Source organism: Salvelinus fontinalis, chromosome 32 (genome assembly GCF_029448725.1).
Source record: "Salvelinus fontinalis isolate EN_2023a chromosome 32, ASM2944872v1, whole genome shotgun sequence".
Classification (NCBI taxonomy): domain Eukaryota; kingdom Metazoa; phylum Chordata; class Actinopteri; order Salmoniformes; family Salmonidae; genus Salvelinus; species Salvelinus fontinalis.
In genome coordinates this window covers 35734842-35749325 of record NC_074696.1, presented here as the reverse complement: position 1 = coordinate 35749325, position 14484 = coordinate 35734842, and the positions used below count along the sequence as shown (strand labels likewise).

Below are 14484 nucleotides of genomic sequence, written 5' to 3'. Positions count from 1 at the left end.
CATGAAGCTGGTTGAGAGAATGCCAAGCGTGTGCAAAGCTGTCATCAAGTTAAAGGGTGGCTACTTTGAAGAATCTCAAATAACAAATACATGTTGATTTGTTTAACACTTTTTTGGTTACTACATGATTTCATGTGTTATTTCATAGTTTTGATGTCTTTACTATTATTCTACAAAGTAGAAAATAGTACAAATAAAGAAAAACCCTTGAATGAGTAGATTTATCCAAACCTTTGACTGGTACTGTATATATTCAGTGGCGATTTTATCATGTAAATATTGGTGGGGCAAAAAATATATATATATTGGGGATGCAACAGCAGTCCCAACACCTTACCGCTTCTATCCCTGGCTATCAGTGGAGCCTTATTTGCAGCAAAACAATTAATTCAGCCTCATTTACTGCCTTTAAAAAAACATAGCTGATATGGCAGACTTGTTAAAACCAATGTGGTTTCTACTGACAATTGAGATGTACTAACTATGGAATAAGGGGACGACAAGCGGATAAGAGGCAATCCATAATTTTGATTAAGACATTAATGAGCGAGCTAGGACGGATGTAGTCAATATAACTATTTGTTTAGCACTTTTGAAATGTACAGCAACAGAATTCAGAACATGGGCCGTTCTTACAGTGTTCTTCCTGTACACCAAGTCAGAATCGTAGGATAATTAAAGGGGGCATATAAGCAGACAATGAAAGCCCTTACAATATTCAATGATTACATTTCTCTAAAACAGGTTATTTTATTTAACTAGGCAAGTCAGTTTAGAACAAATTCTTATTTTCAATGACGGCCTAGGAACAGTGGGTGCCTTGTTCAGGGGCAGAATGACAGATGTTTACCTTGTCAGCTCGGGGATTCAATCTTGCAGGCTTTCGGTTACTAGTCCAAAGCTCTAACCACTAGGCTACCTGCCACCCCCCATTATAGGCTACATGTGCACCACCAAGTCAGAACAGCAGGCGAAATTAAGAGGGGAACGTAGACCAAATTATTGGGGGGAGATACATGGGCTACTAACAGCTTACTACACAACATACACATAGAATTGCTTTCTTAGCTACAGTATACATATCTCCCTGGCATATTACATAATTTATGCAGCAGCATACAGGACATTTTTGGACTCACCTTGTTGTGCTCATTTGACAGAAAGGTGGCGCAACAGTCTTGTGGGCATATTTTGTCATCAAACTTTTATCAAAGTCTGGCATTCTCTGGATGTATGAATTCAAGACATCTGGGAACTCTGGGGGAAAAACAAGGTCGAATCATGATGACGTCAGTGATCTTCAGGTCGTAGTTCTAAAAAGGCCAGAGTTCCCCACTTACAATTCCGAGTTGGATGACCGTTAAAAATGTATTTACCCAGTCGGAACTTGTTTCTTCCTGAGTTCCCAGTTGTCTTGAACTCACTGAAGTCAGATTTCCCAGTTCTGAGTTAACAGTTGTTTTGAGCGCGGCAGAAATCCTGTTGGATTGACAGCATGGCCAATGTTGAAAGCTTATAATTTTAAACTTGGAAAAGAGACCCTTAAACCCGAGAATTGGGACCACACTCCCACTCCACTGAATAGCAGGCAAGTGATTGCTTTGCCATGCTAGCAGATATCCACTAATTCCTTACAAACCACTCATTGTTGAATTTGTGATTTCCAAGTTGTTGTGTAATGTTTATGTGCAATGGCAGATGAGCACCGATACGTTTTATCTCTAAATTCTCTTCATATGACAAAGATTAAAAAGAATTTGCCAGTAGAGTGTTGACTTGATTCATGAGGAGGACTGCTATCTAAGATTTTGAAAGTATGATGTTGACATCCGTCCAATCAAAGCTACTGTAGATATAAAGGGATTTGACGTCAAGTTATCTGTGGCCAATGACCTTGAGCCTTTTTGGATGGGCACTTCTAATGTAACTCTATGGCAGCACCCAAGGGGCGTAATTTTTTTGTTGCTCTAACCTTAGATTTGGCAGTGACATAGTGTCCCCATGAGTGACAGAACACTTTGTTAATCACAATGCAAATGGAGAACATTACCAACCCCTCCATATTTTCCGCTGGCTGCCCCACCACCACGGAAAACACTAAGCTAGGCTAAAACACCTGCATTTTGGAGCTGCCTTGCACAAGAAAGCAAAAAAGAGACCATGTTTGTTTGGAGGCTTTATTGACTCAAAGATTATAATTTTTTACATTGTTTGCCCACTGACATGTGACATCAAAAAGAACATCTAAACAGCCCCCCCCCCCCCCAAAAAAAATGTGGGGCTCAAAACACAGCGTTTCTAAAGTCAGAGGCACAACATTGCGAGACCTCTGAGAGCGCTTGCGAAACAGGCCGGGTTTGGGGTTAATGATGTCATCAAGAGAAGTGAACATGTCTTCCTTTTTAGTTGTTCATTTTCTCGAAATCAAAAGGCACAACCTAGATTCAAGCAAATCTCTTAAGTAGTTCTAGAGAAGCAGTTTAAGCCTATCTTCAATCTGTACTGTCTTTGGTTACAATTCTTTCTGTTTGAGAGTGTCCCCACGCTTCACTATACCATTTTTCCCTCCAGACAATTTATGATGTAGCACACTGTGTTCAGCCAAAGACACATGAAGCGATCAGAACAACTAGGAACTTGGAAAAATACTAGGTCAAATCATGACGTCAGTAGTCTTCAGTGTTCAAATCGATTTTTCCCAGTCGGAGCTAATTTTTTCTCTAGATGTTTTGAAAGCTCAGAACTCGGACATTTCCGAGCTCCCTGAACAAGGCAACACTTGTAGGCATGACGTCACAGCAACGTTGGCAAGCTAAGCTCATATGGTTTGAAACACAACGTTGGGTCTATTGCCGCGTTCAAAACAATTGGGAACTCGGAACTGGAAAACTCTGAAATCTGACTTTCGACTTCAGTGCATTCAAAACAACTTGCAACTCGGGATAAAAATGACCTCGACTGGTAAAAATGAATTTAAATAGTCATCCAACGTGGAATTCCAACTCGGGAACTCTGACTTCTTTCCAGAGCTCTGAATTTACGACCTGAAGATCACTGATGTCATTATTTGACCTTGTATTTTTCTGAGTTCCCAGTTGTTTTGAATTTGGCACAATGGTCGTCTTGCGCCGAACTGAGAATGTGCAGGCCGTCAACTCAAACGTTTCAGAAAATATATTTAAACGTGTCAGTTTGTCACTTTCACGAGGTTGGAGTAATAACATGTTCAACTACTTAAGACATTGGCTTGAATCTAGGTTGTGCCTTTAGATTTCGAGAAAATGAACAACGAATGAATCATGTTTTACTATAATTTTTTTAATATCTCATTGACTTCTCAAACCTTGGCCTGGTCTGTTTGACAAGCATTCCCGGAAGTCTTGCGCCTCTGGGTTTAGAAACTGGTGTACTGACACTTGCCTAGGTAGGCCTGTCAAGCTCCACCAAAAGGGTTAACCTTTATTGGAGCGGTGGTTAGCAGGTCTTGCCTACCTACGCGCTAGGAGACTCGGGTTCGAGACCTGCAAGGAATGTTGCCATTCGCAATAATTGCTACAGTAAAAACGCTGTATTCATTTATTGTAGAAAGGCAGTAAACCATTGCAATTAACTAAATGCTGGTATTACTATATCTACGGTTATAGAGTAACTACTGTGGATTTGAACTATGTAAAATCAATTAATAAAAACGGTTTCAACATTTTACCTATGTCTGTCAGTGTAAGTGAACAGGCTACAATGAATACTAATGTACACTGCACCTAAAGTTGAAGTCAGAAGTTTACATACACTTAGGTTGGAGTCATTAAAACTCGTTTTTCAACCACTCCACAAATTTCTTGTTAACAAACTATAGTTTTTGCAAGTCGGTTAGGACATCTACTTTGTGCATGACACAACACATTTTTCCAACAATTGTTTACTGATAAATTATTTCACTTATAATTCGCTGTATCACAATTCCAGTGGGTCAGAAGTTTACATACACTCAGTTGACTGTGCCGTTAAACAGCTTGGAGAATTCCAGAAAATGATGTCATGGCTTTAGAAGCTTCTGACAGGCTAATTGACATAATTTGAGTCAATTGGAGGTGTACCTGTGGACGTATTTCAAGGCCTACCTTCAAACTCAGTGCCCCTTTGCTTGACATCATAGAAAAATCAAAAGAAATCAGCCAAGATCTCAGAAAAAATATTGTAGACCTCCACAAGTATGGTTCCTCCTGACTCAGTTACACCAGCTCTGTCAGGAGGAATGGGCCAAAATTCACCCAAATTATTGTGGGAAGCTTGTGGAAGGCTACCCGAAACATTTGACCCAAGTTAAACAATTTGAAGGCAATGCTACCAAATACTAAGTGTTCTGACCCACTGGGAATGTGATGAAAGAAATAAAAGCTGAAATCATTCTCTCTACTATTATTCTGACATTTCACATTCTTAAAATAGTGGTTATCTTAACTGGCCTAAGACAAGGAATTTTTACTAGGATTAAATATCAGCAATTGTGAAAAACTGAGTTTAAATATATTTGGCTAAGGTGTATGTAAACTTCCAACGTCAACTGTAGGTATTTTAATGAATGTGTAATGGTCCCATGTACTGTCATAGGCAGAACTTTTAATTCACATAGTCTACTATTGTATGAAACCTGTAGCGTTGTTGTATACCAAATGCCCCAAAGGAAGTGGTTTCGTATTATTCCAATGAGAATCCTGAAAAAGATAGTAGTTATCCAGTAAACCATATATTTTACTGGGTGTCTGAAGGACAAAACAGGAGTCCATAACCTACTCTGGCAGTTGGAGGTGTTCAAGAAGCCTCTAAAAGATTGACCTATTTAACAAGACCTTCTGTTTCCAAACGGTCAATTTTAGGCATTATAAGGTGCATGGTCGTTTTTACACTGAAGCCGGTTTGATGAGACAACCTCGCCTATGACATGTTTTTGTAAGTGTAATGTGAAATGAAACCTTAACTTCTCAATTTATTTCAAAAGGTGTAAATATTGTTTAATACTTATGTACGTACAGTCAATTCGGAAAGTATTCAGACCCCTTGACTTTATCCAAATTGTGTTACGTTACAGCCTTATTCTAAAATGGATTAAATCGTTTTTTCCCCCTCAATCTACACACAATACTCCATAATGACAAAGCAAAAACATGTTTGTAGAATTTTTTTCAAATGTATATTTTTTTTTTGGAAAGATCACATTTACATAAGTACTTTGTTGAAGCACCTTTGGCAGAGATTACAGCCTCAAATCTTCTTGGGTATGACGATACAAACTTGGCACACCTGTATTTGTGGAGTTTATCCTATTCTTCTCTGCATATCCTCTCAACCTCTCAGGTTGGATGGGGAGCGTCGCTGTACAGCTATTTTCAGGTCTCTCCAGAGATGTTCGATCAGGTTCAAGTCCGGGCCACTCAAGGACATTCAGAGACTTGTCCCGAAACCACTCCTGCGTTGTTTTAGCTGTGTGCTTAGGGTTGATGTCCTGTTGGAAAGTGAACCTTCTCCCCAGTCTGAGGTCCTGAGCGTTCTGGAGCAGATTTTCATCAAGGATCTCTCTGTACTTTGCTTCGTTCATCTTTCCCTCGATCCTGACTAGTCTACCAGTCCCTGCCGCTGAAAAACATCCCCACAGCATGATGCTGACCCCATGCTTCACCGTAGGGATGGTGCCAGGTTTGCTCGAAAGGTGACACTTGGCATTCAGGCCGAAGAGTTCAATCTTGGTTTCATCAGACCAAAGAATCTTGTTTCTCATGGTCAGAGATCTTTAGGTGCCTTTTGGCAAACTCCAAGAGGGCTGTCATGTGCCTTTTACTGAGGGGTGGCTTATGTCTGGCCATTCTACCATAAAGGCCTAATTGGTGGAGTGCTGCAGAGATGGTTGTCCTTCTGGAAGGTTCTCCCATCTCCACAGAGGAACTCTATCACAGTCACTATCGGGTTCTTTGTCACCTCCCCGACCAAGGCCCATTTCCCCCGATTGCTCAGAAAGCCAGCTCTAGGAAGAGTTTTGGTGATTCCATACTTCTTCCATTTAAGAATGGAGGCCACTGTGTTCCTGGGGACCTTCAATGCAGCAGACATTTTTTTGTACCCTTCCCCAGCTCTGTGCCTCGACACAATCCTGTCTCGGCGCTCTACGGACAATTCCTTCGACCTCATGGCTTGGTTTTTCCTCTGACATGCACTGTCAAGTGTGGGACCTCATTTAGACAGGTGTGTGTCTTTCCAAATCATGTCCAATCAATTGAATTTACCACAGGTGGACTCCAATCAAGTTGTAGAAACATCTGAAGCATGATCAATGGAAACAGGATGCACCTGATCTCAATTGAGAGTCTCATAGCAAAGTGTCTGAATACTTATGTAAATAAGCCTGTTTTCACTTTGTCATTATGGGGTATTGTGTGTAGAGGATTTTTTATTTAATACATTTTAGAATAAGGCTGTAACATAACAAAATGTGGAAAAAGTCAAGGGGTCTGAATACTTTCCAAATGCACTGTATCTCCTCAAAACATGCTGCATGTTCTAGTCCTTTAGTTTGAGATTATTTCTCACAGTAAACAAAGTGGATTGTTATGCACAGGATATCTTAATCTCCATTTATTTCAGAAAACTCAGACCAAGTACGATGAGTCACATTTGGGAATTTACTGCTCATTGCACAAGTTAGCTTTATGATTAAAAGTATCCTAAATTAGAAAGTGTACTACTGTACTTTCAAGACCATGTGCAATCAGTCTGACACAATAAAAAACATTCCTTTCCCTTCTTTCATTAAACATTTCAATCCATTCTTTCCTTGACATTCAGACAGTACAGTGGTCTATGCAGAAAGTAAAGAAAACAGTTGACCAGCTCTGCATTGGAATCCCTAACATTTATCCTCAGTCATTGCACTCTGTTGAGGCCTACTTAGGGCAGACTAAAAGCAGCATACTTAATTAATTGGGTGGGTTTGAACCAGTCAGTTCAGTGTCTGAAACAAATCAAGGCAATCAATACAAAGTGCAAAAGACAGTCATGCTTGTGGCTCCCTAAGAGCTTTTAAAATATCTGTTCTGTGTGGAGGTGCTTTACTTTCTACTACTTATAAATAACTACTTATAAATACAATATGCGGACACTCTCCAAGGCTCGGGTTGGCACTACCCTTCAAGCCTGTTTTAGGTGAGGCTAAAAATGAGACAGCACTTTGCATTTGTTAAAAAATGTGATGTAGCATACTCAAGTTCTCTCACAAATGATGAATGTGTAAGTCCTTAATGTGAGACAGGAGCCTTGCAGTCAGTGTGCAATTTAACTATTTATAATAATTTAAAGGCTCACCTTATTGCCATTTATACTTAGTTATGTTTGTTGAAATTAGTGATCAAGTCATGTAGCCCGCATGTGGAGAAAACCTAAGCAGAACTCCCTAGAATGTCATTCACAGTGCCAGTCACCTGCAAGTTAAAACATTTACCCCTCATCCTTTCAGTATTATTTGGAGGTTATCCTCTACGGGATCGGTGTCCCCTCCACAGGACGGTTGAGCTAAGTAGGCTAATGTGATTAGCATGAGGTTGTAAGTAACAAAAAAAATACCAGGACATAGACATATCTTATATGAGCAGAAAGCTTAAATTCTTGTTAATCTAACTGGACTGTCCATTTTACAGTAGCTATTACAGTGAAAATACCATGCTATTGTTTGAGCAGAGTGCACAATTATAAACTTGATTAGGCACCAATTAGGCACATTTTGGCAGTCTTGATACAACATTTTGAACAGATATGCGATGGTTCATTGGATCAGTCTAAAACTTTGCACATACACCGCTGCCATCTAGTGGCCAAAATCTAAATTGTACGTGCGCTGGAATAATGCATTATGGCCTTTCCCTTGCATTTCAAAGATAATACAAGGGGGCAAAAATATTTTACCATCTTTTACCAGATCTAATGTGCTATATTCTCCTACATTAATTTCACATTTCCACAAACTTTAAAGTGTTTCCTTTCAAATGGCATCAAGAATATGCATATCCTTGCTTCAGGTCAGGCAGTTAGATTTGGGTATGTCATTTTAGGCGAAAATTGAAAAAAAGGGTCGGATCCTAAACAAAAATGCACAGTACAGACTAATACAGATTCAGTACTTCTTCTTGTGACCAGAAACTTAAAATCCATGGTTATCCAGATGAGGTCAGTGTGAGGAGAGGGATGGGGATGGGGTCAGTGGGAGGCTAAGATGGGGATGGTTCTCACAGAAGCAGTTTGAAGTCGAGGAGGTCGATGCTGGGGATAGGCTCTCTCCAGTAGTTGAAGGTGGTGTACTCTGACAATTCAGCCTCCTGTGCCTCTTGCTGCTTCCTTGGCTTGGCTAAGGCAGCATTCTGTTTCTTGGTGGCCTTCTTGCTCTTCTTGGTTGGCTTGCTGTTGGTCACACCCAGGTCTTCCAGCTCGGACAGGTCCGGGGCTGAGATGGGCTGTCTCCAGTAGAGGAAAGAGTCATACTCACTGTTTGATTTCACCAGCATTTTTACCTGAATGTAAAAGAGGAATGAGGGCAAATTAAAATGCGATTTGGGATCCTAGTTTAAAATAGATTAGACATACATACTGCTCTAATCTTACTGTATATGTGGTCACTATTTGATTCAAGTACTATGTCTCTATAATTTCAAATGGCTACCTGATATTTTTTTCTTTATTCCAAAGGGCCCCTGTACTGTAGATGTCATGGTTAGGAGAACGTTTTGTCTTGACTGGCTTTCTCCCATAGCAGAGTTCAGGTTAAGAGAAGTCTATGCCATTACATAAGAACAAATGGGCACAGGATCAAGTCCTTTTTTCTTGAGATACAGATTTAGGTCAATCCTTGTTGCTCATTTAAACCTGTTGGCAAACTGAAGCAAACCAGGTTACATAAGCTTTCTGGTGATAGTGTTCTGTGTTTTAAAACCTAACATTCAAGTTGTAGGCCTAGATTGCAATAATGTTGAGTCGCACATTTGTGAACATGACCTGATTTAGCATTCCTCGTAATCTGATCTAATCTTGAAATGTTCGTGTGATATACAGTATCAGTCAAAAGTTTGGACACACCTATTCATGCAAGGGTTTTTCTTTATTTTTTATACATTGTAGAATAATAGTGAAGACATCAAAACTATGAAATAACACATATGGAATCATGTAGTAACCAAAAAAAAGTGTTAACCAAATCAAAATATATTTTGAGATCCTTCAAAGTAACCACCATTTGCCTTGATAACAGCTTTGCAAACTCTTGGTATTCTCTTAACCAGCTTCACCTGGAATGTGTTTACAACAGTCTTGAAGGAGATCCCACATATGCTGAGCACTTGTTGGCTGCTTTTCCTTCACTCTGCGTTCCCAACTCAAACGCAAACCAGATGGGATGGTGTATCGCTGCAGAATGCTGTGGTAGCCATGCTGGTTAAGTGTGCCTTGAATTTTAAATAAAAATCACAGACAGTGTCACCAGCAAAGCACCCCTTCACCATCACACCTCCTCATTCATGCTTCACGGTGGGAACCACACATGCGGATATCATCTGGTCACCTATTCTGCGTCTCACAAAGACACGGCGGTTGATACCAAAAATCTCACATTTCGACTATTCAGACCAAAGGACAAATTTCCACCAGTCTAATGTCCATTGCTCATGTTTCTTGCCCCAAGCAAGTCTCTTCTTATTGGTTCCCTTTAGTAGTGGTTTATTTGCAGCAATTCGACCATGAAGGCCTAATTCGGTCCTACTCCGGTCAACAGCACTGCACCCCCCACAGCAACTCGCCCAAGCCTTCCCCATTTCTCCTTCTCCCAAATCCAGTCAGCTGATGTTCTGAAAGAGCTGCAAAATCTGGACCCCTACAAATCAACCAGGCTAGACAATCTGGACCCTTTCTTTCTAAAATTATCTGTCGAAATTGTTGCAACCCCTATTACTAGCCTGTTCAACCTCTCGTGTCGTCCGAGATTCCCAAAGATTGGAAAGCAGCTGCGGTCATCCCCCTCTTCAAAGGGGGGGACACTCTTGACCCAAACTGCTACAGACCTATATCTATCCTACCCTGCCTTTCTAAAGGTCTTCGAAAGCCAAGTCAACAAACAGATTACCGAGCATTTAGAATCTCACCATACCTTCTCCGCTATGCAATCTGGTTTCAAAGCTAGTCATGGGTGCACCTCAGCCACCCTCAAGGTCCTAAACGATATCCTAACCGCCATCGATAAGAAACAACACTGTGCAGCCATATTCATTGACCTGTCCAAGGCTTTCGTCTCTGTCAATCACCACATCCTCATCGGCAGACTCGATAGCCTTGGTTTCTCAAATGATTGCCTCGCCTGGTTCACCAACTACTTCTCTGATAGAGTTCAGTGTGTCAAATCAGAGGGCCTGTTGTCTGGGCATCTGGCAGTCTCTATGGGGGTGCCACAGGGTTCAATTCTTGGACCGACTCTCTGTATACATCAATGACGTCGCTCTTGCTGCTGGTGAGTCTCTGATCCACCTCTACGCAGACAACACCATTCTGTATACTTCTGGCCCTTCTTTGGACACTGTTAACAACCCTCCAGACGAGCTTCAATGCCATACAACTCTCCTTCCATGGCCTCCAATTTCTCTTAAATACAAGTAAAACTAAATGCATGCTCTTCAACCGATCGCTGCCTGCACCTGCCCAACATCACTACTCTGGACGGTTCTGACTTAGAATATGTGGACAACTACAAATACCTAGGTGTCTGGTTAGACTGTAAACTCTCCTTCCAGACTCACATAAAACATCTCCAATCCAAAGTTAAATCTAGAATTGGCTTCCTATTTCGCAACAAAGCATCCTTCACTCATGCTGCCAAACATACCCTTGTAAAACTGACCATCCTACCGATCCTCGGCTTCGGCGATGTCATTTACAAAATAGCCTCCAATACCCTACTCAATAAATTGGATGCAGTCTATCACAGTGCCATCCGTTTTGTCACCAAAGCCCCATATACTATCCACCACTGCGACCTGTACGCTCTCGTTGGCTGGCCCTCGCTTCATACTCGTCGCCAAAACCACTGGCTCCAGGTCATCTACAAGACCCTGCTAGGTAAAGTCCCCCCTTATCTCAGCTCGCTGGTCACCATAGCAGCACCCACCTGTAGCACGCGCTCCAGCAGGTATTTCTCTCTGGTCACCCCCAAAACCAATTCTTCCTTTGGCCGCCTCTCCTTCCAGTTCTCTGCTGCCAATGACCGGAATGAACTACAAAAATCTCTGAAACTGGAAACACTTATCTCCCTCACTAGCTTTAAGCACCAGCTGTCAGAGCAGCTCACAGATTACTGCACCTGTACATAGCCCATCTATAATTTAGGCCAAACAACTACGTACAGTATTTATTTATTTATTTTGCACCCCATTATTTCTACTTTGCACATTCTTCCACTGCAAATCTACCATTCCAGTGTTTTACTTGCTATTGTATTTACTTCGCCACCATGGCCTTTTTTTTGCCTTTACCTCCCTTATCTCACCTCATTTATAGACTTATTTTTCTACTGTATGTTTGTTATTTATTCCATGTGTAACTCTGTGTTGTTGTATGTATCGAACTGCTTTGCTTTATCTTGGCCAGGTCACAATTGTAAATGAGAACTTGTTCTCAACTTGCCTACCTGGTTAAATAAAGGTGATTTTTTTTTTTTATATAAAAAAATTCATGCCCTCATCTCCTTTGAACAGTTGATGTTGAGAAGTGTCTGTTACTTGAACTCTGTCAAGCATTTATTTGGCCTGCAATTTCTGAGGCTGGTAACTCTAATGAACTTATCCTCTGCAGCAGAGGTAACTCTGAGTCTTCCATTCCTGTGGCGGTCCTCATGAGAACCAGTTTTGTCAGTGCTTGGTGGTTTTTGTGACTGCACTTGAAGAAACATTCAAAGTTCTTGAAATTATCCAGATTGACTGACCTTCATGTCTTAAAGTAATGATGGACTGTTGTTTGTCTTTGCTTATTTTAGCTGTTGTTGCCGTAATATGGACTTGGTCTTTTACCAAATAGGGCTATCTTCTGTATACCACCCCTACCTTGTCTGATTGGCACAAACGCATTAAGGAAAGAAATTCCACAAAGTACCTTTCAACAAGGCACACCTGTTAATTGAAATGCATTCCAGGTGACTTCCTCATGAAGCTGGTTGAGAGAATGCCAAGAGTGTGCAAAGCTGTCATCCAGACAAAGGGTGGCTACTTTAAAGAATCTGAAATATATTTTGATTTGTTACTAAAATGATTCCGTATGTGTTATTTCATAGTTTTGATTTCTTCACTATTATTCTACAATGTAGAAAATAGTAAAAAAAAAAAAAAAAACTTGAATGCGTAGGTGTGTCCAAACTTTTGACTGGTACTGTATGCATAATACTTTTTGAACATTATTAAGTTAATTGTGACCCCATAAATATAGCTTCCCCAAGAGTAAGAGTGCAAACAAGGGCACATTTATGCTATTTTAAAACATCTTATTTTTAGGCTTTGGGGCACCATCAACATCATATTTCAGGGCTGCCTGTTTACAACTGCAAAACAGATCTGAAAGAAAATGTGAATGGTGTGAATGTTAATTTCCCAAACCAAATGATAACACAATAAAGTCTAACGTTGTTATACAATAACAAGGCTACACACTTCTGTGGTTAAACACACATTTAAACACTCAAAATGATACAGCAATTTAATGTAAAATGCACATAGTGAAAATGGACAACTGAGACAAGATCCTGTTGTTAAAATGCCATTACTGTAGCATGAAATCAATTGGTAAAATGCAAGTACTGTAGCATGAAATCAACATTTAGGGCAGAAATGACCCCACCCTGTCAGTAGGTTATGCTATTTTAAATCGGTTAAGGATGATAGTCTATTGGTGGATAAAGGTCCCTGTATCAAGATACTCTATACATTTAAAAAAAATCCTATTGAACAAATCGTTCTTATCCTTTAGGACATAATTTTATGTAGAACGGTCAAATACTGACTAAGAGCGTCACCTGTCCTCAATACGACACCCGTATATCATATCAAGAGATACAGTAGTACGCTACAGATAAAATTCACCATATTAAGTAGACATAAAAGCCTCAATGGAGTGGTTGACGCCTATGGGGCTTGAGAAATTACATGCGATTTTGACATGAGTTATTCTTTAATCATGTAAATATAGATTCACACATGACATCTCCATTTTTGACGGCATGTCATCTGTGCGAACGATGGAGACTATTCCAGAAACTGGGTCATGCAGTCCTAAAAATATCTGAGATAATGTGCCAAGCATAAAATAAAACACGGTAGAGCGTTATCCATCTATCTAACTATCTACCATTGACACTCAATTCGGAGTTTACCCTTTTTTAATTGTGTGCATTTATGATTCTTATTTAACAGGCTATCCGGCCTTGCCAGCCTAATAGGCAAAATTAGGTTATAGGCTATTGTATTTAGTTTCTTTCTTATGCCTACTGGGAAAGATAAATAGTTAATTCTAACATTACTATTACAGGCTATATATATATATTATATATTTAAAAAAAAAAAATCAACATTCAGTATTTTTAGTTTAGTCTACATGTAATTTTGTATCCACTATCCAGCACAGGTGCACTAAATGCAACACCATATCACTAATGTAGGTCACCGACAAGCCGGCAAAATTATGAAAATGCAATTAAAAAAACAAATCAATTTACATTTTAACAAGGCAATGAAAAGAAAATATTATCTTACGTCTTGAGAAATCTTGGCTGACAAGGCTCCTCTGTTTGTCGCTGGGTACGCTCCACTGGGGTATAATAAAACCAGTACGTGCGAGTGCTGTGGCACGCTGTAAAATATTCGCGCACAATCTTGCTTTTTCAGAACCAGCCACGCCCACACTCTGTGACGACATCCTGCGCGTGCATTGGGTTTTTGTGACGTAAAATCAAATAGGACTACTGTTTTATTAACTAATTATTGTGCATAAAACATTTTTGCAATTGTTGTACATAAAAAAATGATATGGGTTGCTATTCAATTATGGCAAAATACAGTCATTTTTGCGAAAATCGACCAATAATGATCAAGGCTATACCGATAATGTAATAATAATAATGTGATGTAATATAATGATAGGCTAATAAAGTTGGACAATTTACTGATAAACGTTGGGCTATGTCATCATCTGATATTATGAAAAGCATAAATAGGCACATCTTGGGTCCATGTTCAGTCCAATACATACGGCGTAGGTTTATTGAAAATGGGAATGGATTGAATAGTAAGAATAGGCCTATACCTGCAATTGCCCTGTAGGTTGCAGTGTTGACCTTATGATGACACGAAGTAATTCATCTAATTTCAAAACGCAAAGTGCGTTTATGTCCATAAGGGGTGCTGTTTGACTTTACCGGCA

At 40.0% G+C, this 14484-nt stretch overlaps 1 protein-coding gene across 1 annotated transcript; it reads right to left on the bottom strand.

The window, feature by feature from the left end:
- Positions 1-6612: 6612 nt before the first annotated feature.
- LOC129831189 (protein AF1q-like) lies at positions 6613-13937 on the bottom strand. The gene is made up of 2 exons (XM_055894298.1): positions 13818-13937; positions 6613-8552 (listed from the first exon to the last, which is right to left on the bottom strand). Exon 2 carries the CDS (start codon positions 8544-8546, stop codon positions 8271-8273), a length of 276 nt encoding a protein of 91 aa, XP_055750273.1. The 5' UTR covers positions 8547-8552; positions 13818-13937; the 3' UTR covers positions 6613-8270.
- Between the last annotated feature and the right edge of the window lie 547 nt (positions 13938-14484).

Excerpts from the sequence above, each read along its gene's own strand:
- LOC129831189 (XM_055894298.1), bottom strand. The coding sequence starts at position 8,546 with ATGCTGGTGAAATCAAACAGTGAGTATGACTCTTTCCTCTACTGGAGA.